The 21,769-nt window shown below is 31.7% G+C and overlaps 2 protein-coding genes and 1 long non-coding RNA gene across 5 annotated transcripts; 2 read left to right on the top strand and 1 right to left on the bottom strand.

Moving 5' to 3' along the window:
- Positions 1-2,173: 2,173 nt before the first annotated feature.
- LOC112422557 (uncharacterized) lies at positions 2,174-3,634 on the bottom strand. Its single transcript, XR_003012969.2, has 2 exons — positions 3,389-3,634; positions 2,174-2,571 (listed from the first exon to the last, which is right to left on the bottom strand). It is a non-coding gene; the product is annotated as an uncharacterized lncRNA (long non-coding RNA).
- A 4,032-nt stretch (positions 3,635-7,666) lies between these two features.
- LOC25495364 (disease resistance protein RPV1) lies at positions 7,667-13,066 on the top strand. Of its 3 annotated transcripts, none has more exons than XM_024786268.2 (6): positions 7,667-7,789; positions 7,954-8,434; positions 9,289-10,390; positions 10,630-10,905; positions 11,092-11,919; positions 12,271-13,066. In XM_024786268.2, exons 2-6 carry the CDS (start codon positions 7,965-7,967, stop codon positions 12,730-12,732), a joined length of 3,138 nt encoding a protein of 1,045 aa, XP_024642036.1. In that variant the 5' UTR covers positions 7,667-7,789; positions 7,954-7,964; the 3' UTR covers positions 12,733-13,066. The 3 variants fall into 3 exon arrangements, with proteins under 3 accessions (XP_024642036.1, XP_024642035.1, XP_013451034.1); XM_024786267.2 differs by having other exon boundaries at positions 7,670-7,815; XM_013595580.3 differs by having other exon boundaries at positions 7,671-7,856.
- Positions 13,067-14,400: 1,334 nt separating this feature from the next.
- Positions 14,401-20,519, top strand: LOC25495363 (disease resistance protein RUN1). The gene is made up of 5 exons (XM_013595579.3): positions 14,401-15,121; positions 15,943-17,050; positions 17,189-17,464; positions 18,306-19,136; positions 19,525-20,519. Exons 1-5 carry the CDS (start codon positions 14,535-14,537, stop codon positions 20,137-20,139), a joined length of 3,417 nt encoding a protein of 1,138 aa, XP_013451033.1. The 5' UTR covers positions 14,401-14,534; the 3' UTR covers positions 20,140-20,519.
- The last annotated feature ends 1,250 nt before the right edge of the window (positions 20,520-21,769 follow it).

Here is a 21,769-nt window from a genome sequence, read left to right as displayed (position 1 = left end):
TTGATTATGATATTAATTTTTTTTGACCAATTGTCTCTTCTTCTTTTTGACTAATTATCTATTAAATCGTAGAGTATTAATTACTTTTTTTTGACTAATTGTAGAGTTTTAATAAAATTATTAATTTGAAGATAAGTGACTAATTGTAGAGTATTAATAATTTATAAAACAATTATTTTTTAATAATTAAACTTTTAAATTGTCAATTAATTTTTATTAAACTTTTTGTATCTTTTATTAAATTGCAAAGTAGTCAGTTTTATTGTAAAAAAAAAAAGGATTAAACGAGATGAGTTACATCTAAAGTAATATTATTTGTATTTTTTACAAAAATAAACGATATTCATTCATTCAAATTAATTTTTTTTTTTTTTTTTTGCTTAGATGTACCAATATTTGCTCTTTTTTGTCTCATCATTTTGTGTTGTTTTTCTTCTTTTCTTGTCTTTTCCATTTTGATTTTATGCTTTGTTTTACGGTTTTCATTGACTTAAAAGTATGTGAGTGAATATATTAATACTCCATTGCCTTATATATGAACCATTATTTCAAAAGCATTCTAGTCAATTTCGATCAATAATGATTACTGCAAATAATTGTTTTTAAGAAGTAAATATGGTGTTGTTCAAACGGCGCTTAGTAGTACTTCCTCCGTACTTTAATATAGGCATCTATTGTCCTTTTCACATTTCTTAAGAAAAGTTGTTAGTGTAATTAATAAATGTGTTTGTTTTGTGTGTTAATATTATCAAATTGTCCTTTGTTTGTATGTGTATAAAGTTGACTTTTTATATTTCAAGATAATTAGGGGTATGTTTAAGAAAAAAATAAATAAATGCATTTAGTAATATGAAAAAGGAGTTTTCATGACTTATGGATGGGTTGGAGTTCAAGTCCTGTTGTTAAATCATTTTCCTCAAACACAGCAGACATGAAAATAAAGATACTCAAGGAAATTCTTTAGCAGTATCAATGGAATTGCATAGAGCACAACAAAGCTAATTGAAAACAAAATCGATTAGACTAAGGACAACCAATTGAAATAACCTGACTCCCAATAAAAGAGACAATTCATCGAACAGTTTAGAGGCAGGTATGGAAAATTAGCGAGAACGAAAACATTAATGGCATTGAGCATAATCTCTAAAAGCCATAAACAAAATTGGGTGTACTTTGCTTTCAGCCAGAAAAAAGAATAATACTTTCAATGAATTAGGGGCAAAATTGCAACAAAAATAAAAAGTGGATGGCAAAAATGTTCAATTTAAAAATAGGGGAACCATTTTCGTGAAAAAAGCAAAATAGGGAGACTAAAAGTGCAATTAAGCCTAAAAATTACTAATACAAATAAAAATTATTTTTCATATATTTTTTTGACAAGTAATTACATTTTATATATTTTTTTGACAATTAAGCCTAAAAACTACATTTTATATATTTTTCATATATAAAATGTAATTTGCATAGTGTAACAAAAATTATCAACAAAAGTTATATAAATTAAACTCCAATTGCAAATCACATATTCTATCGGTCAAAAAGTAGAAAAATAATATCACATTCTCTCCGGCCATATCTCCAATTATGTCAAAACTATCAAGTATCAAATAAGTAGAAGCATTGCAAAGGAAATGAATTTCATTTGTCTTAGAAGTAGATGATTTACTAATCTTCTTATGAGAATTTGTTTGCCACTTTTATTCGTTCTGAGAACTTGACTTGCCAATTTTATTGAATGAGTTTTTCAATCCAAACATATTTTTTCTATAAACAATGCAGGAACCGAAGACATCGTTGAAAGAATCGGATTTTGGTTATACTCAAATCAATATACGGTAGGTGATGAAGTATCTAATTAAATAGTTCTTACTAATTTTTTGGAATTCCTTTAAAATAAAAATAAAATACTTTTAGTTAGGAATTGGAGAAGGGAAAATATTTTTATTAAATAAATTGGTGTTAATAACCATTTTACAAGACTATTTTCGATGAGTTTTGACCTCGTAGAGAAAAGTAGAATTCAAAGGAACAACTCTAAATGAAATAACTATGAAATAATCCAAATTAATATCCCTTCTAAAACCACTACTAGTAATTTATTTTCCAAGATTTAAATATTTTGTGATAATTTGAAAAACTTGAGCACCTTGTCGTAGATTTTCAACATACTTTGCTAGTAAAGGGCTGGTTTCATGTTTATGAAGACTATCAATACATTCAAGAATGTATTTCATAATATCAGCTGACTCTTTAGCCATGGCTGCATACCTTTTGTAATACAAATCTACCTGTGCATCCCCAACCTTAGTACTGACACTACCACCATTGCTCAAAAGATCAAGTGAACAACGATAATAATAATTTGCTACCGTATCATTTTCAGCACTTTGAAACAATTTACCGATTGGGTTATATGTGTCGCTCCAATTGTAGTTAAGTATTTCAATTGTGTATCGCGCAAGGTCGACAAGATCTGACCTTTTGCTCCTCCTGGCTTTGAGTTGAGAAGATTTGAACAATATGATTGATTGGAGGCTTCTTTGCAAATGACATCAACATCAATAACTTTGGCTGAAATTGAATTGGAGGAAGTTACACAGAGAACAAAAAGCACCAACAAGAGAGAGGAGTCTTGACTCATTTTGTGTTGTTTTTCTTCTTTCTTGTCTTTTCCACTTTGATTTATACTAGTTTTCATTGACTTAAAAGTATGTTAATGAATATATTGCTTAATATTTGATATGAATTCATTATTTTAATGGCAACCTTAACGCGACCGCGATCGAGACTACGACTGTTATTTAAAACCTCGCAGCAACTTGCTATGATTTATGTACCATTTTTTTTTTACACTAGTCATTATTATCAAGTTCTAAATTTAATATATTTCAGTTTTATAAATGACATTGTTAAATTTAACAGAACCTCTTGAGTAATTGTCCTACTTTTACATGATGATACAACTATAAGACTTCTAAATGTATAATTTTAGTTCATTTCTCTAATTATTAACGATGTCGGCGTGTCGGTGTCTGTGTTGTGTTCATGTTTCATAGAGTGTAGTGTACGACTTGCTGGTTAAGCATGAGAAATTGTACACAAATTAACGAATTTCATATCATTCATTATACTAATTCTGGAAATATACATTGACACAAATCAAAATCAACTAGTTGCATTGCATATCATTTATAATTCAATTATCTTTGTTTGATTCTAGTACATTAGTATTGGTCCTACTCCTAATTCATAGTTAATAGCAGAGACAGAAAGTTTACGTAGGAATCCTACTTCTGGAAAAAAAATCAACAACCGTAATTTCTATATTTGCATAGAAAGATAAGATACAATCATAACTTCAGAGAATAATTCAGAGAGAGAAAGTTACCTAATGAATCAATTTTGATTTGGAGAGAGAAACCTTAATCCTTCAATTTGGGGATTAGGGTTTCTTTTCACGGTGCAAGAAGAAATTGTATTGAGAAACGAAACGACGCCGTTGCGTTCGTCCAATTTTCAGATTCATTCATCGCTTTCTTTCTTCTATTGTTCACTTTTTTTTTTTTTTTTTTTGTTTTGTTTTTTATTAATGAACTCTTTCTATCACTTTCATACATTACCACTTTTGAATCTAACTAAATGCTCATACCATAGAGCTACCTAAAATATACTAAATATTAATTTATTCAGCTACTAGTTTGAAAAGTTTGGTTAATAGGTAAGACCCACTAATAGTATTAGTAGTCCATTAAATTCTTAGATGAAGATTAGTCATTAAGAAAAGTTAATGGATATTTTACATCAAAATATTCTAACAAGAAAAACATATAATTTGTCCTTTCATACTTATTAACAATGTTAAGTGGAATTCCTTAAAAGAAAAAAAGACAAAGTTATATGAGAGTTTACTTTCATCTATTAGACTCAACCTACATTGATTTTGAACAACTCAATTTGATTTGATTTTATACATATTGATTTTAAGAAAATGTTAACAAGTACCATTAAAATATCGATTAACTAATCAAAAGAAATAACTTTTTACATAAACATTTATGAATTTCTTCTTGTCAAATGTTTGACTTATATTTCTAAATCTTTATCAATAATAATTTAAGGCATCTATAAATATGACACATGTAACCTAACATTCTTTTATTTTTTGGGCCTGGGTTAAACATTTTAAAAAGTCTGATATAATGTGTTAGTGTGCTAAAAATTTAGTTCATATTCAAGAGATTATTATACTACATGGATCAAATGACGTTATAGTGTTCTATCATAAATCATATTTGTATCCAACTCATTGACCTCTAAATAATTTTGAATGATTTCTCTAATAGTTTTCCTAGGTCTTCATCTATCTCTTTTAACGAGACTCTCCTCCATTTGATTTACTCTTCTTACGACAGCATCTACGGGTCTTAATCTATCTCTTTTGGTTTCTACCAACTTTTCTACTATAGGTGATACCCCCACTCGTTCTCTAATGGTGTCATTCCTAATCTTATTATGTCTAATCTTACCAGTTATCCAGCGCAACATCCTCATCTCCACTACACTTATTATATCAATATTAAAATACTTTATATAATCAATCTTCAATATTTAATATTATTGTGATATATAATTGTGCCTTTGAAATTTCAAGAAATCGTGACTTAGTTGCTATGTCCAGGTACTATCTAATTAGATAAATGATATTTGAACAACCACTTTTTACAACTTTTGTGACAACTTTCTCTTTCATACTCACATTATTTTTTTACTTTCTCTCTCTATTGCTTTAGTTTTTGTGTCACTACCTCATTTCCTTTGTAAAATTTTGGTTATCACATATATGGATGTTCAAATAACACAACTCATCTAATTATATACACAATCTTCTTTCGAATGGTTCTAATAATTTTTGAATAGAGAAATGGTTTGGTTTTTCAAAATTGAGAGTTGATGAAAACATATGTTTCTTGCAGCATCAATTGCTTATGATTTATTTATTTTTTGACAATTATGAACCATTTGTTTACACTAGTAGGCATTAAAAAATGTTCTATATTTAATATATTTGAGTTCATGTGTGACATTGTTATAATTTCTAAGTGATTTTTTTAAAGAGGCGATGATGTCTCTCTTTAATGTACTCTTGGTCAATTAAGAGTTAATAGATTCAATTCAACTCCTCTCACTAACTCAAACAAAATAACAACCAAGTCTTTTCTATAAAAAAAAGTTAATTATGTTTTAGGTCCTATAAATAGATGTGTTTCCAATATTAGTTCCTATTTAAATTTTATTAAATTTTTGGTCCCCGACGTTTTTTTTCGTTAGCAAAATAAGTCCTCGCTGTTAATTGTTGCTGATTGAGCAAACGGTGAAGCACACGTGGATGCCCCATCTGATTTTTTTTGTTGGGTTAAATATGTTTTTAGTCCCTGTAAAATTGAGGCATTTTAAGTTTAATCCTTACTTAATTTTAATAGTTGTTTTAGTCCTTACAAAAATACTATGCACTTAGTATTAGTCCCTTCTCAATTCAAATTTGTTTAATTTATGCTTAAACTCTTAAGTTTTTTAACAATTTTTTGTAGACGTGTTAAGAACATTACTAAAAGTTCCTCCGCAAAAAGTTATTGCAAAATTTGATTTATATGTCCAGATTTTATTACTTTTATCTTTAACTTTTATCGTTTTCAAAAATTCATATTTAATTTGTTTCATGTTAAAAAAAATTAAATTTTAGTAATTGAACCTTTCATAGTGTTCTAAACTTGTCTCAAAAAAAATCGTTTAAAAATTTAAGACTTTAAGGATAATTTAACAAACTTTGTTTTAGCAGGAACTAAAATTAGAAGTAATTTTTTTTTGTAGGAACTAAAAAATCTACTAAAACTAGTTATGATAGTATTTTCATCATAAAAAGATATTTTTGACTAGTAATTATTCCAAAAAAAAAAACTATCAATTCGGCAACAAAACCACTCATGTCCGACAATGCAAGAGAAGTCATCGATAAGATAGTGAAAATCGTGAATATTTTTGGAATTGGGATAGCCTTTCCGCCCATTTCGTCAAGATAAAGAAGACGTAGTCTATCATAACTAGTTCCTGCCAAGAAAAAAAAGGGCAGTGCCAATAAATCTGTGAGATATTATTTGTAAAACGGCCTCGTTGAGCCAGTGTCACTTATAGAACCAATTCCTAGAATTATGAAACCCACATGAGATACGGAAGAATAAACTATTCTTTTTTTTTTTTTAAAATACGTTGAGACGTCTACAAAAAATTGTTAAAAACTTAAAGAGTTTAAGCATAAATTAAACAAATTTGAATTCAGCAGAGACTAATACTGAATACATAGTATTTTTATAAGTACTAAAACAACTATTAAAATTAAGTATGGACTAAACTTAAAATGCTTCGATTTTATAGGGACTAAAAACATATTTAACCCAACAAAAAAAAGTCAGATGTGGCATCCACGTGTGCTTCAAAGTTTGCTCAATCAGCAACAATTAACAGTGATGACCTATTTTGCTAACGATAAAAAACGTTCGGGACTAAAAATTTAATAAAATTTATGTAGGGACTAATGTTGGAATCGCGTCTACCTAAAACGTAATGACGAGATGTCATTGGTATGCTAAAAAGTCCATGTAAAACATGTTTAGTTAATAAATTGTAATCATTCATATTCGTATGTGATACTCTAAAAATAATTATATATTCCTAAAAAAATAATTATAATTATATATTTTTTAGGAAATATAATTATAATTAGGGAGTTTCTATGGTACACCCTTAAATTAAAGTGTACCGGTACACCTATTTCATAAATAAATAAGTTATCGATCATTTTTCTGTAATAAAGAGATATTTATCAACTTTTATATTTTAGAAAATATTATTTTATAAGAAAAAACGCCATTTCATCCTTTATAAGAATCATACTAATTTTTTAACATTTTATCCAAAAAAATAATCAATATTCACTATTATGGGTATTAAAAATTAAAAAAATTTGAATTTTGATTTGCCGACACTTTTGAGAAATAAAATATAATTATTATAATTGTAATCAATAGAAAATATATTTTTTCTAAAAAAAAATAACTCATTAAACTATTCATTTAACATATAAGTGTATCGGTACACTCAAACAATTAAAATTGAGTGTACCATAGAAATTGCCAATTAATTATTGTCAAACAATTTTTATAATATGACGGTTATAATTAACTGATGATGTAAACCAATCTTAGATTCTGTTTGGTAAGATCAATTTTTTATCTGATAACTTATAACATATAAGTTCATACGACTAAAATAACTACTAGTTTGAGAACAATTGTTTCTTACTAACATATAATTTTTTGGCCTTATTTTGATCCAATGATCCCCTTATTAATTTCAAGTTTTCATTTTGGTCCCTCACGTTTTCTTCCGTTTGTCAAATAAATTTTGACGGTTTAACCTCAAATGTCTACGTTTGATCAACATTATATATAGTCCACCGTAGACCCTACTAATTTCTTTAATTTAAACCATTCGATTTATTTTTTAAAAAGGGCAGTGTTAGATCATGAATGTCCATTATATGTTATGGTATACCATCAATAACTACTATTTTCTCAATTTCTTCATCTTCTTCCTTCATCAACATATCATCTTCATCATCAATCTTCATAAAAAATCTCATTAACAAAAAAACCAGAAAACACAAAATCAAATTAACCCACATCAAACCCCATTAATTAACCAATTCATCATCAACCGTCCTCTAAAACAAAAGGTTAATATATAGTAACTCCGTATCTGGTTAGTTCAAAGACTGACTAATCTGAAGGATTCAATCCACCGTACGCTAGTATCTTATTTTTTTACTTTACCATTTATATTAATTTAGTAATTCCTTTTTTTTTTTTTTTTTTGTCATATGAATTTTATATTACACAGATTTTCAAGACATGGTGAAAAGTTCAACAAGAAGTTATGATGTGTTCTTAAGTTTCAGAGGAGTGGACACTCGTGAATCTTTCACTTCACATCTTTGCACTAGTATTCAAATGTCTGGAATCGTTGTTTTTAGGGACGACGATTCACTTAGAAAAGGAGATCTCATTTCAACAACTCTATTGAGAGCAATTGAAGAGTCTAGAATTGTTATTATAGTTTTTTCAAGAAATTATGCGGGATCGCGATGGTGTTTGATAGAGTTGGAGAAAATAATGGAGTGTTATAGAACTATAGGACTAGTGGTTCTACCGGTTTTTTACGGTGTAGATCCATCTGAAGTACGTCATCAAACTGGTGAATTTGGAAAATCGTTTCAACTTTTTTTGAATAGAAATGGAATTTCAAAGGAAGATGAGTTGAAATGGAGAGATGTACTTCGTGAAGCTGCTGGCCTTTCAGGATTTGTGGTCCTAAAATTCAGGTAATTTATTTCAATTGAGTTCAACTAGTGAGTGAGTGACGTTTGTGGTGTTGTTTGTAGCGGTGTGGGTTTGCATGGGTTCAGTAGATAAATTTGCTTGAAAATAAAATTAAAAATATTCTCACATATGTTTCATGGAAAAGGCTAGGGTTACATTTGATGGAAGCATTTTTTGTGCATATGAGATGGAATTCTGCTCTTCTCCCAACACGTTTTGCTCATTCCCAACCAAAATTTCGAAAATGCATATGCGTGGGTTAACTCACGCAGCGTGAGTTAACTCAAGCAAGTGTTTTTTCATGTTTAACTCCTGCCCGCGGTGAGTTAACTCATGCAGGTGTTATACCCAGCGTGAGTTAACTCACGCAGGAGTATTTTGGAAAGTTTGGTTGGGAGTGGGCATTTTTTTAGGAGGAGAAAAGAATTCTATGAGATGATTCAAATGAATACACAATATAAAGGATTGGAAATAATGGACTTTAGGAGTGTCTTTCATTTTGACTTTATCTTGGGCTTAAGTTTACTCAAGTGTGTCTGAGTTGAAGATGGGATGATACTAGTATATTACGGGGGTGTCGTTAGCATCAGTTTGGTTTATCGGTTCTTTGGATTTCAAAATAAAAAACCGAGAACGGAACCAAACTAGACCGGTATAGGTCGGAATGTACATGCAAAATGTACACATATACACAATAATATGCAATATATGGATCAGGCTCCTCTAAAGTGAGCAATTTACTTTAGAGCGTAAAGTGTGTGTCTATATATATGATTACATATAAGATAAATATACATGTACTTGTGTATGTGCGCGGACGTGTATGTTCATCTTTTCTTGGGTCTTTTTTTCGTAGGAATGAAAGTGAAGCAATCGACGATATAGTGGAAAATATTTCACGTTTGCTTGACAAGACAGATTTGTTCATTGCTGATAATCCAGTGGGAGTCGAATCTCGAGTAGAAGATATGATTCAACGGTTAAACATCCAACAAACCAATGAAAATGTACTACTAGGGATTTGGGGTATGGGTGGGATTGGTAAAACCACCATTGCAAAAGCCATTTACAATAAAATTGGTCGTAAATTTGCAGGTAGGAGCTTCCTTGCAAATATCAGGGAAGTTTGGGAGCAAAATGATGGACCGGTTTGTTTACAAGAACAACTTCTTTTTGATATTTGCAAAGATACGAAAACTAAGATACGAAGTATTGAGTCGGGAAAAACTATATTAATGGATAGACTATGTCATAAAAGAATTCTTATTGTACTTGATGATGTGAGTGAATTGGAGCAATTGAATGCTTTGTGCGGAAATCGTAAATGGCTTAGTTCAGGGAGTAGAATAATTATCACAACCAGGGATATGCATATACTTAGAGGGAATAGAGTTGACCAAGTGTGCAAAATGAAAGAAATGGATGAAAGTGAATCAATTGAGCTTTTTAGTTGGCATGCATTCAAACAAGCAAGTCCTATAGAAGATTTTGCTGGAATTTCAAGAAATGTAGTGGAGTATTCTGGGGGATTGCCGCTAGCTCTACAAGTCATTGGGTCATATTTGTTTGATAGGGGGATAGCAGAGTGGAAGTGTGTATTGGAGAAACTCATAAGAATTCCTAATGATCAAGTGCAGAAGAAGTTAAAAATAAGCTATGATGGTTTAAACGATGACACTGAGAAGAAAATATTCCTCGACATAGCTTGTTTCTTTATTGGGATGGATCGAAATGATGTTACACTTATATTAAATGGATGTGAACTTTTTGCTGAAATTGGAGTAAGTGTACTTGTTGAGCGAAGCCTTGTAACTGTCGATGATAGGAACAAGCTTGGAATGCATGATTTGCTGCGTGATATGGGAAGAGAAATCATTCGTGAAAAATCAGAAGAGCCTGAGGGGCGTAGCAGATTATGGTTTGATAAGGACGTGTTTGATGTATTATCAGAACAAAATGTAAGAACTCATATACTTATTTATATCGTAAACAAATGCTTTTGAGTATAGTGTTAACATTCATATGTATTGTTGATTATCAAATGAACTTCAAAAATTAGTTTGTCTGTGAATCTTTTGTTCTTTCTGGCTTTTAGTAACACAATCAGTTTCATCAAATAATTTTTTATTTGCCCTTTATCTTTAATCGGATGTCTTGGTTACTAATAACAACTTTCTCTTCCCATCATATTTCACAGGGAACAAAAGTTGTTGAGGGATTGGCTTTGAAGTTGCCAAGAGAAAATGCAAAATGTTTTAGTACTAAAGCATTTAAGAAGATGGAAAAACTTCGATTGCTTCAACTTGCTGGTGTACAACTTGATGGGGATTTTGAACATCTTTCAAGAAATTTGAGATGGCTTTCATGGAATGGATTTCCTTTAACATGCATTCCTTCAAGCTTTTATCAAGGAAATTTAGTTTCCATTGAGTTAGTAAACAGCAATATCAAACTTGTGTGGAAAAAGACCCAGGTATTAACTTTTCTTTTCCTATTTTAGATATTAACTATCATTTAGACATAGTTTTCACCTTTGCTTTTGTCTGTCAAACTTTGCTATTAGTAAAAATGGCATTGCAGTAATATTTTAATTACTTCCATTAACTTTTTTGAGCTTAATTCCTCTGTAAGTATTCTAATTAACATTTGGTGGTTTCAGAGGTTGGAGAAGCTGAAAATACTCAATCTTAGTCATTCTCATTATCTGACGCAAACTCCAGATTTTTCAAACTTGCCTAATCTTGAACAACTAGTACTCACAGATTGTCCAAGGTTGTCAGAGGTTTCTCATAGTATTGAACATCTCAATAAAATTCTTCTGATAAATTTGGAAGATTGTATTGGTCTTCAGAGCCTTCCAAGAAGTATCTATAAGTTGAAATCTCTAAAAACTCTCATTCTTTCCGGGTGTTCAATGATTGACAAGTTGGAAGAGGACTTAGAACAGATGACATCTTTAACCACTCTGATAGCAAATAACACCGCAATAACAAGAGTGCCCTTTTCAGTAGTAAGGTCGAAAAGCATTGGATATATTTCTTTGTGCGGCTATGAAGGATTCTCACGTGATGTGTTCCCATCGATCATTTGGTCTTGGATGTCACCGACAAATAATCTCACTTCCCCATTTCAGACGGTTGCTGCAATGTCATCCCATGTTCCTTTAGATGTACTAAATAGTAGTTCCCATGAACTATCATCTATTTCCAATTACCTTCCATGGCTTCGATGTCTTTGGGTGGAATGCGGATCAAAACTTCAACTTTCTCAAGATGCAGAAAGAATTTTGGATGCCTTATATGCCACAAATTCTAAAGAATTCGAATCATCTGATACATCACAGTTATCAAATGTGAAAACTCATGCATTACTTCAATATTGCAGTCAAGTGCACATTTCAGAATCAAAAACTTCCTTGAGATCTTTTCTTATTCAAATGGGGATGAATTGCCAAGTCACGACAATGTTGAAAGAGAACATATTACAGGTTTCACTTATAAGTCTCTCCTCTTATACGTATATAATAGTTCCAACTCTCATTTTTATAACACACATTTAAAACCTTTTAACCGTACGAACGTGGCAAATGCATATTGTATTTCTATTCATTGTTAGGAATATGTAACATCATAGCTCGTTATTTACAGTTTTATTTAATTTTTTATTTGTAAATTATCACTACTTTATGTATTTTTGTTAAAATATCACGAATATGATTTTATTTACTAAAAACGTGATTTTTTATCTTATAAGGAAATATAAAACTAAATCTTCAATTGTCAAAAAGAATATACCAGTTTATTGTTAAATACAATTGACACTATTTTCACTGTTATAGAATATGGTTGTCAACGGGTGTGAAGGCTGCTTGCTCTCGGGTGATGGTTACCCAAATTGGTTTTCCTTTAATTACGATGGTTGTTCGGTAAAATTTGAAGTCCCTCAAGTGGAAGGGCGCATATTGAAGACAATGATATGCGTTGTCTATTCTTCACCACCAAATAATGTAGTATCAGACGGCCTTAAAAACTTGATGGTGAAAAATTACACTAAAGCCACCATTCAACTATATAAGAGAGAGGCATTAGTCTCCTTCAAAGATGATGAGGGCGAGAGATTAGTATCAAGTATAGAGCCTGGTAACCAAGTGGAGGTTGTCGTTGTTGTTGAGAACGATTTCATTGTGAAAAAGACAATAATTTATCTCATATACGATGAATCAATTGGCAAAACAATGGATCAAAGTCATGTTATAGATAAAGATAACAGAAGGAAGAAAATTCTCAAGTGGTGTTGCTAGTTTTGTTCGATCGATCAAGTAATGTTTTGAACTGTGTATTACAAGTTTAATGCTAGGTTGGTAGGTACAAATGCTCAACCCAAAAACATTGTTACCTCCAAATGAAGTATGCAGCCTTCTATTCAATGTCATTATTGTGCAGTCTGCCTTTGGTTCATTTTTCTTCTGTTAGGCTTTACAAATTCCATATGTATATATTTTTTGGTTATATTGTTGTAAAATCATCGATGAAGAGGTTTGATACATTCATTATCAGTGTACATAAATAAGTATGATAAGAGTTAATATAGTGTCATACAAGTGAAATATAATTATTCGATTCATTTTAATTTCATTGTCTTTTCAATTATTACCATTTCAACTTATGTCATATCATACTATTGTTTATTTATGAATTAATCTATTTTTATCATTTGTTAGTTTTGCATTTCATGGTCAAAGAATTTTCGGGGAAAGACAGTACATAATATATATGCAAGATTATTCTAAAGCCCTGTTATTAGGAACAAGAGGAACAAGATACGGCGGATAATAGATATGTACTTTGCAATTGATCAAGAAAAAGATAAGTATGCTCAAATATCAAGTGTAATTTGCAGGTAGAAACCGTCTTATTTATGTGACTATGTCTAAGACATACATACCTCTGATTCTCCTAATGAAGTTTACTGTTTTTGCTATTTACTCGTCTTAGGTTATGTGTTATCTTTTCAGTTTGAACAATCACTCCGTGCCAATGTTTTGAAAACTGTACTGAAATGGGAACCGATCAGTTTACCGATTGTTTTAATCGTGGTTCCACCTTAGTTTTGATCTGAGATGGACCAAGAACAGTGGCTGGAGTTGAAGAAGCGTGGCCGAGGACCACTGCAACATTCTATGAATGAGACAACGCTGTAAATATTGAAGGCTAAAAAACTGTTGTCTTTGTTGGAGTTTGTTGAGCAACTAAGAAATTCACCAAAGTAGAAAGCTCACACTACCTAAAGATTTATGGAAAAATAGTTTTCAAATGTGTGCTAAACAACTCTTCCTCCTCCTTCTTCTACTCCTCATCCATTCTCATATTCTCTTTTCCATAAACATTGGCCTCAAGCAACTCTAGATCTTACTCCGTGACTTGCAACATTGCACTCTTTCTGTTTATCTCTCTTTAAAAAACATTTTCCATTTATTTTTGATATATGGAGAAAAAAATGGACAAATAGTCATTTTGGCCCTTGTGTAAAGTAGTCACAATAGTTTATCAATGTATCAAAATTCAAAAATAATTTTTTGTTACTCAAAATTGTTCGTGTTGTTGAAAATAGTCTTTCAATACTAATATTAACTCTTTAGATAGAGACTAATATAACAGTAAATGATTACATATTCGAACCGAATCTTGCTTATAATATGTATTGTCTTTGACTACATTATACTGTACTTGTCCAACCCAAGTGAGCTAAGCTTAGCTCATGGATACAATGTATTGTACTTACCAACATTTATCTACCATGTGCAGAATTAAGAACTATTTTAGCAACACATTACACACTTTTTTTTTTTTTTGACAAACATTACAAAAATTACTTGAAAAATATCGATGGAAAAAATACTTTTTTTTATTTTATTTTATTTTTTATTATGAAGTTGAACGCCAATGTTGACGAAACAAAAACGAATAAACCAGGTTAAGTTGACTTCATTTTCCTTCTCCCTTCGGTTTGTTAGAATTGAATCCACACACTTGACTGTTTAGTAATGATTTTCTGATTCAACAATTAGTCAGTTCATTAATTATCTTTCTTCTGATCTCAACCATGCATCCATATATGTCTTCCTACAGTGAAGCGAGATCTAAATGGAGAAAAGTTAGTATAGTAACAAGAGCAGTGTTTAACTTCAAATCTCTCCTTTATGGTAGAAATGAATCAAGGATCCATGATGTGTTCTTAAGTTTCAGAGGAGAGGACACTCGCTCTTCATTCACTTCACATCTCTATGCTTCTCTTCGAAACTCTGGAATCAAAGTTTTTAGGGAAGACGATTCTCTTCAAAGAGGAGATCACATTTCAACATCACTCCTACGAGCAATTGAACAGTCTCGAATGTCTATCATCATTTTCTCGACAAATTATGCGGAATCACGATGGTGTCTTGATGAGTTGGTGAAGATAATGGAATGTAATAGAACCATTGGACAAATTGTTCTGCCAGTGTTCTTAGACGTAGATCCATCGGAAGTCCGTCATCAAACCTCTGAATTCGGAAAAGCATTTCAAATTCTTTTGAATAGGAGGATTGAGAAGGAAGAACCTGAGTTGATAGAATTCAACTTGGAGATGAAGTGGAGAACAGCGCTTCGCCAGGCAGCTGGCCTTGCTGGGTTCGTAGTCCTAAACTTAAGGTAATATGGATATACCATCCATTTCTTATTATATTTGTAGTATAGTTTAAGGAATAATAATTCAATTACTAAATTGATGGTTTATTATTTATTATTGTTTTCCTAAGAAGCAAGGACTCCAATATACTCCCTACGTTCACATTTATTAGAAAGAAAAAAAAAAAAAACTTTTTAGATAGTTAATGTATCTAACCTATTAATATGGCCGGATACATTAATTATTCAATGTATCTAAAAAGTTGTTTTTTGCTTATAAATGTGATCAGAGGGAGTAGTAGTGTAAATGAGCTGGTTTTGGTTGTTTAGATGAGTTGCATTCGGAGCCAGAAACAGGCAACATGCCTCAAAGCTCGCAGAGCACTTAAATATTTAGTTGTTTAATTAAAACACAAACAAACACACGCAAGCATGCATATATAATCCGATTTAGAACTCAGGTTCACAACAACAATGGTGGACGTGTAAGATGACGGTCTAAAAATGATTACTTGACTGTGTCAAAATCTTATGCAATAAATTTAATCCCTACACTCTTATAAAAGGTTTGGCAGGTAAATTCAAACTTTTTGTTAAAGGTAGAATTAAAAACATCAAAATTATTTATTATGGAAAAATTATAATTATTGCAGTTTTTGAAAACCAACGAACTGGTTTCTCAATACGTGATTAACCAAGGTTCAAATTCTGATAGATAAGGTGTCCACATTCAATGGTGAACAATGTCACAAACAATATTTACCTTCCGGGTAGTGAATCTGTAGAAATCCCAAAAAAACATACATACGTATTTATGTACCTTTTCTTTGGTTTATTTTTTGTAGGAATGAAAGTGATGTTATAGAGGATATTGTTGAAAATGTTACGCGTAAGCTTGACAAGGCAGACTTGTTTATTGCTAATAATCCAGTGGGAGTTGAATCTCGAGTGCAGGATATGATTCAACTGCTGGACCAAGATATCCAACTATCAAATGATGTTCTCCTTCTAGGGATGTGGGGTATGGGAGGAGTTGGTAAAACGACCATTGCCAAAGCTATTTACAATAAAATTGGCCGCAATTTTGAAGGTAGAAGCTTCCTTGCAAATATTAGGGAAGTTTGGGATGAGACTGCTGGAAAATTGAATTTACAAGAACAACTTCTGTTTGACATCTGCAAAGTTACAGCGAAAGTACCAAGCATTGAAAGTGGAAAAACCATATTAAAGGATAGACTCAGCCAGAAAAGAGTACTAATTTTACTCGATGACGTTACTACATTGGACCAACTAAATGCTTTGTGTGGAAGTCGTAAGTGGTTTGGTTCGGGAAGTAGAATAATCATCACCACAAGGGATAGACATATACTTCGTGGGAATAGAGTTAATAAAGTATTCAAAATGAAACACATGGATGAAAGTGAATCAATTAAGCTATTTAGTTGGCACGCATTCAAGCAAGCGGGTCCTACAAAAGATTTTGCTGCAATTTCCAGAAAGGTCGTTGAGTATTCTGGGGGATTGCCACTAGCTTTGGAAGTCCTTGGGTCATATTTGTTTGATAGAGAGGTAACAGAATGGAAAAGTGTATTGGACAAACTCAAAAGAATTCCTAATAATCAAGTACAGGAGAAGTTAAGAATAAGCTATGATGCTTTAAATGATGATACTGAGAAAGAAATATTCCTTGACATAGCTTGTTTCTTTATTGGGATGGACCGAAATGATGTTACACTTATATTAAATGGATGCGGACTTTTTGCTGAAATTGGAATAAGTATCCTTGTTGAGCGAAGTCTGGTTATTGTTGATAAAAAGAACAAACTTGGAATGCATGATTTGTTGCGAGATATGGGAAGAGAAATCGTTCGTGGGAAATCACCAGAAGAGCTCGAGGAGCGTTGCAGGTTGTGGTTTCAGGAGGATGCGCTTCAAGTATTATCAGAACAAACTGTAAGAACTTCGTATGCTTTATTTTTTTTTATTTTCACAAGAACTTTGAAAAATTAGTCTGGTTATGAATCGTTTGTCGCTTCCTCGTTTATCTGTCTTCTGTCTTTAAGTTTTGCATTTTTTCTTTTTGTTTCAAAGGGAACTAAAACTATTAAGGGGCTGGCTTTGAAGTTGCCAAGATCTAATGAAAAATGTTTTAGTACTAAAGCATTCAAGAAGATGAAGAGACTCAGATTGCTTCAACTTGCTGGGGTAAACCTTGATGGAGATTTTGAATATCTTTCGAGAAATCTGATATGGCTGTCTTGGAATGGATGTTGTTTACCACATATACCTGAAAACTTTTATAGAGAAAATTTAGTTTCCATCGAGTTAGAGAATAGCAATGTCAAACTTTTATGGAAAGTGGCCCAGGTATAAGTTTTGATTTCTTTTTTGGCTCTTCATGATTTGTTTTCACTTTTCAAATTATAATGCTATTTTATTACATTGTATTTTTAAACCTTTTTTCATCTTTATTTCTGCTAGCCTTTTAAATTTTATAACCTACTTCAGTAAGACTATTCAAAATATTCAAGTTGTGAAGCATATTGTTTTCTGTTGTGAAATATTAGTTTGTCTAAATTTTGAAGTTAAAAATTGTTTACTTTTCCAAAAATACTCAAGGAATTAGGAGATGATTTTCACTTTGATTCTCTTTCAGGGGATAAATATAATTATTTTACACTTGTTATCCAATGATGTGTTAGCACTTTATTCAGAATCTCAGTTCTCCAATTTGGTGGTTGTGAGAATGAGACTTGTCTAAGAATTTAGCAATAGATAATTGGTTGATAGTGTAAAGAGGTTTTACACCAAGCAGGAATTAAAATTAAATATCCAACAGATTATATAAACAAATGAGTGTTATACTAATTAGCAATATACCACCTAAATTTTGTGAATAAACTTTTGCTATAGTAAAAACTAAAATGAAGGGAAAGATGGTTGTCACATCGACTCTTTCATTAAAACATTCTATCATTTCAAATTATTGATCTCTCGTTAATATGCTCAGACATGGCTTTTTATAATTTCTGCAATGTTATATACTGTTTCAAAATATTGCTCTAATGTTGGTATTTAAAAAAATGGCATTGCATTATTTTAAATATTTTACTTTCCACTCTCAAGGTAAGTGACACATTTTTATTGCTTCCATTTATTTTTCGAAGAGTCGTCCTTAAGTTTCCCTTTGACATGTCTGTTCTTGCAGAGGATGGAAAAGCTGAAAATTCTAAATCTTAGCCATTCTCATTGTCTGATGCACACCCCTGACTTTTCATATATGCCTAATCTTGAAAAGCTAGTACTCAAAGATTGTCCAATATTGTCCGAGGTTTCTCCTACAATAGGAAAACTCAGTGAAATTCTTCTAATAGATTTGGAAGATTGTGTTAGCCTTCGTAACCTTCCAAGAAGCATCTATAAGTTGAAATCTCTTAAAACTCTCATTCTTTCTGGGTGTATAATGATTGACAAGTTAGAAGAGGACATAGAACAAATGGAATCTTTAACCACTCTGCTTGCACATAAAACTGCAATAAAAAGAATACCCTTTTCAGTAGTAAGGTCAAAAAGCATTGGATACATCTCTTTGTGCGGCTATGAAGGATTCTCGCGTGATGTGTTTCCATCTATCATTTTGTCTTGGATGTCACCAACAAATAATCTCCCATCCCTATTTCAAACATCTACTATCATGCCATCTCTTGTTCCTTTAGATGTACCACATAGTAGCTCCCATGAACTATCATCAATTTCCAAGTACCTTCCAAGTCTTCGAAGTCTTTGGGTGGAGTGCAGTTCAGAACATCAACTTTCTAATGATGCAACAATAATATTGGATGCTTTATACGCTACTCTTTCTAAGGATGTGGAATCGACTTCAGCTACTTCACAAATATCAAATATGATAACTTCTGCATTAACTCAACATTGCGATCAATTGCATGTTCCCTGTTCAGAACTTTCCATGAAGTCTGTTCTAATACAAATGGGTATGAATTGCCAAGTCACCAATAATCTGAAAGAAAACATGTTACAGGTTTGTCTGTTTCTCTCATTCTCTCTCTACATTACTTGCTACACACTTAAGTGGTACAGTTCGTTTATATCATGGCATAAATATCAAAAGAAAATAAGAAACACTCACTTTTATTCTTATTGTATCAATTTGTATGGTACTTTAAGCTGGAATAGTACTGTTTTAAGAACCCAAGTTTTTTTTTTTTCTGCATAACTCTTACAAATTTTAACAATACAAATATGATTAGTTATCCCCTGGTTTAAAAAAAAAATAAAAAATATTAGTTATCTTCTAAAGAAAAATTATATCTCTAATTGTTGAGTGACATTATTTTTTTTTTTGAACAAGAATTGAGTGACATTATTAATATACTTTAAAAAAATTAAGCCTAGTTTCACTTTTACAGAAGATGGATGGGAATGGTTTTGGGGAAGATTCTTCTGTAACTTACAATTGCGAAGGTTCTTCTGTAACTTTTGAAGTCCCTCAAATGAAAGGGCGTATGTTGAAGACAATAATGATATGCATTGTCTATTCTTCAACCCCGGATAACATAGCATCTGATGGCCTCACAAATTTGTTGGTAAAAAATTACACAAAATCCACCATTCAGCTCTATAAGAGAGAGGCGTTAATCTCCTTTGAAGATGAGGAGGGGCAGAGAGTAGTATCAAGTATTGAACCTGGAAATAAAGTGGATTTTGTTGTTGTTTTTGAGAACGGTTTCGTTGTGAAGAGGACAACAGTTTATCTCATATATGATGAACCAATTGCTGAAAAGGGGGAGGAGTGTCATGCACAAGATAAGAATGTTATTGTTAGTAGCGGTGATGAAAATGAATGCTTTCTAGGCGAGATCTCTTCTCATGCACAACATAAGAACGAATCAATTGTTTGTAGTGGTGAAGAAAATGAATGCTTTGTCAGAAAAGTCTCTCCTCAAGTGGTTCCTGTGGATGACTTAACACAACAGAAGAAGAAAAATCTCCAAAGGAAATGGAAGACAATAAAACAATGCTAGTTGTGGAGTCTACAATCTGCTTTTGTTCATTTTTCTTCTGTTAGGCTTTAGAAATTTCATATGTATTCGTTGGTTCTATCATTGTAAAATCATCAATATATGAAGAAGTTTTAAACATTCATTACGAGTGTACATAAAAGGTATGATAGAAGTTTTCTGAATGGGAAGTATAAACTGTAGTGTGTGGATTGGTTCTTCAAGAGGAACAAAATACAGATCACCTAGATACTTTTTAATTGATCAAGAAAAAGATAAGTATGCTCAAATGTAAAATGTAATTTGCAGGTGGAAGCCATCTTTAAGGGCACACTTCAAGTTGAAAGTTCTGTGATTATGCCCAAGACACGTCTCTTATTCTCCTAAGGATGTTTAAAGTTTAATCTTGTGTTTGAGTCGCTGGCTATAGTTTAGCTTTTCAGTTTGTTGGAATTTATAAGACTTGTTATCTCACGAAAATGTATTTATTAGTTTGGTTTAAATATGTCTTTCGTCTCTGCAAATATAGGCCATTTGAATTTTCGTCCCTGAGGTTACTAATCCTTCCAATCTGCCCCTGCAAATATTAATCATTTGACTTTTGGTCCTAATTACATCTAATTAGTAACTTCAGGGACGAAAATTCAAATGATCTATATTTGCAGGGATGAAAGACCTATTTAAGGAAACCACCTCGCCCAATCATCACTTGCCACATGGGCACCACGTCGCTAATGACAGTCCACCTCAGCAAAAAAATCTAATTAGGACCAAAAGTCAAATGATTAATATTTGCAGGGGCAAATTGGGAGGATTAGTAACTTCAGGGACGAAAATTCAAATGACTTATATTTACAGGGACGAAAGACATATTTAAGCCTATTAGGGTCCGTTTGGTTCGAGAGTTTTGGAGGGGAGGGGGAGGGAAGGGGAGGGGAGATTTTTAATTTGAAGTGTTTGGTTCAATTTTTAGAAGGGAAGGGAAGGGGAGGGGAGGGGAGCAAATCTCTTTAAAATTTTATTGCATTGCCATAATTATCCTTAAATTAATTTCAAATCTCAATATTAACCTTGTAACAACTTTTTTTTTTTTTTTTTGGTCTTACATGAAGTGGTAATCCACTAAAAATAAACTCACACACAACTGTGAGATCCCGGGTTCGAACCCGGGTCATGACGTCCGGCCTTGCAATTTCGGCATTTGCCAGTTGAGCTAGGACTTCTAGACTGTAACAACTTTTATTATTATTAGATTATATTATTTTTGTAACAATCTTATTATTATTATTAGGTTATCTTATTCTTGTAACAATTATTATTATTATTTTGTTATATTTTCCTTGTAACAATTTTTATTATTATATAATCTACCACTCTTATTTGTTAGATATACAAACTGCTCTTACTACTACTTTGTTGTTGTCAACGACTGCTTGAGGCTTCTTCCAAAGTGAATTGTGAGTAATTTCATCATCTCATTGTCTATATCGTAGTATTATTAATTACATCGTTATTGATTCGCTACTTTATTATCCTTGTTTAATCGTTATCGTTGTTGGAACTTTATTGTTTAAATTGTTGCTTTATCCTTACGGTGGCTTGTTTGTTTCATAGTGTGTTTTTTCTTATGGTATTGATCCATTTATTTGAGAGT

The sequence above is a fragment of the Medicago truncatula genome, chromosome 6, assembly GCF_003473485.1.
Source record: "Medicago truncatula cultivar Jemalong A17 chromosome 6, MtrunA17r5.0-ANR, whole genome shotgun sequence".
Lineage (NCBI taxonomy): Eukaryota > Viridiplantae > Streptophyta > Magnoliopsida > Fabales > Fabaceae > Medicago > Medicago truncatula.
The sequence above is the reverse complement of the archived record's forward strand: the minus strand, read 5'-3'. Positions and strand labels throughout refer to the sequence as shown.

Coding starts and splice junctions, on each gene's coding strand:
- LOC25495364 (XM_024786268.2), top strand. CDS start 7,965: ATGGTGAAAAGTTCAACAAGAAGTTATGATGTGTTCTTAAGTTTCAGA. Junction 10,391..10,629: donor ATGTATTATCAGAACAAAAT/GTAAGAACTCAT, acceptor CATATTTCACAG/GGAACAAAAGTTGTTGAGGG. Junction 11,920..12,270: donor TGAAAGAGAACATATTACAG/GTTTCACTTATA, acceptor TCACTGTTATAG/AATATGGTTGTCAACGGGTG.
- LOC25495363 (XM_013595579.3), top strand. CDS start 14,535: ATGCATCCATATATGTCTTCCTACAGTGAAGCGAGATCTAAATGGAGA. Junction 15,122..15,942: donor TTCGTAGTCCTAAACTTAAG/GTAATATGGATA, acceptor TATTTTTTGTAG/GAATGAAAGTGATGTTATAG. Junction 17,465..18,305: donor TTTTATGGAAAGTGGCCCAG/GTATAAGTTTTG, acceptor CTGTTCTTGCAG/AGGATGGAAAAGCTGAAAAT.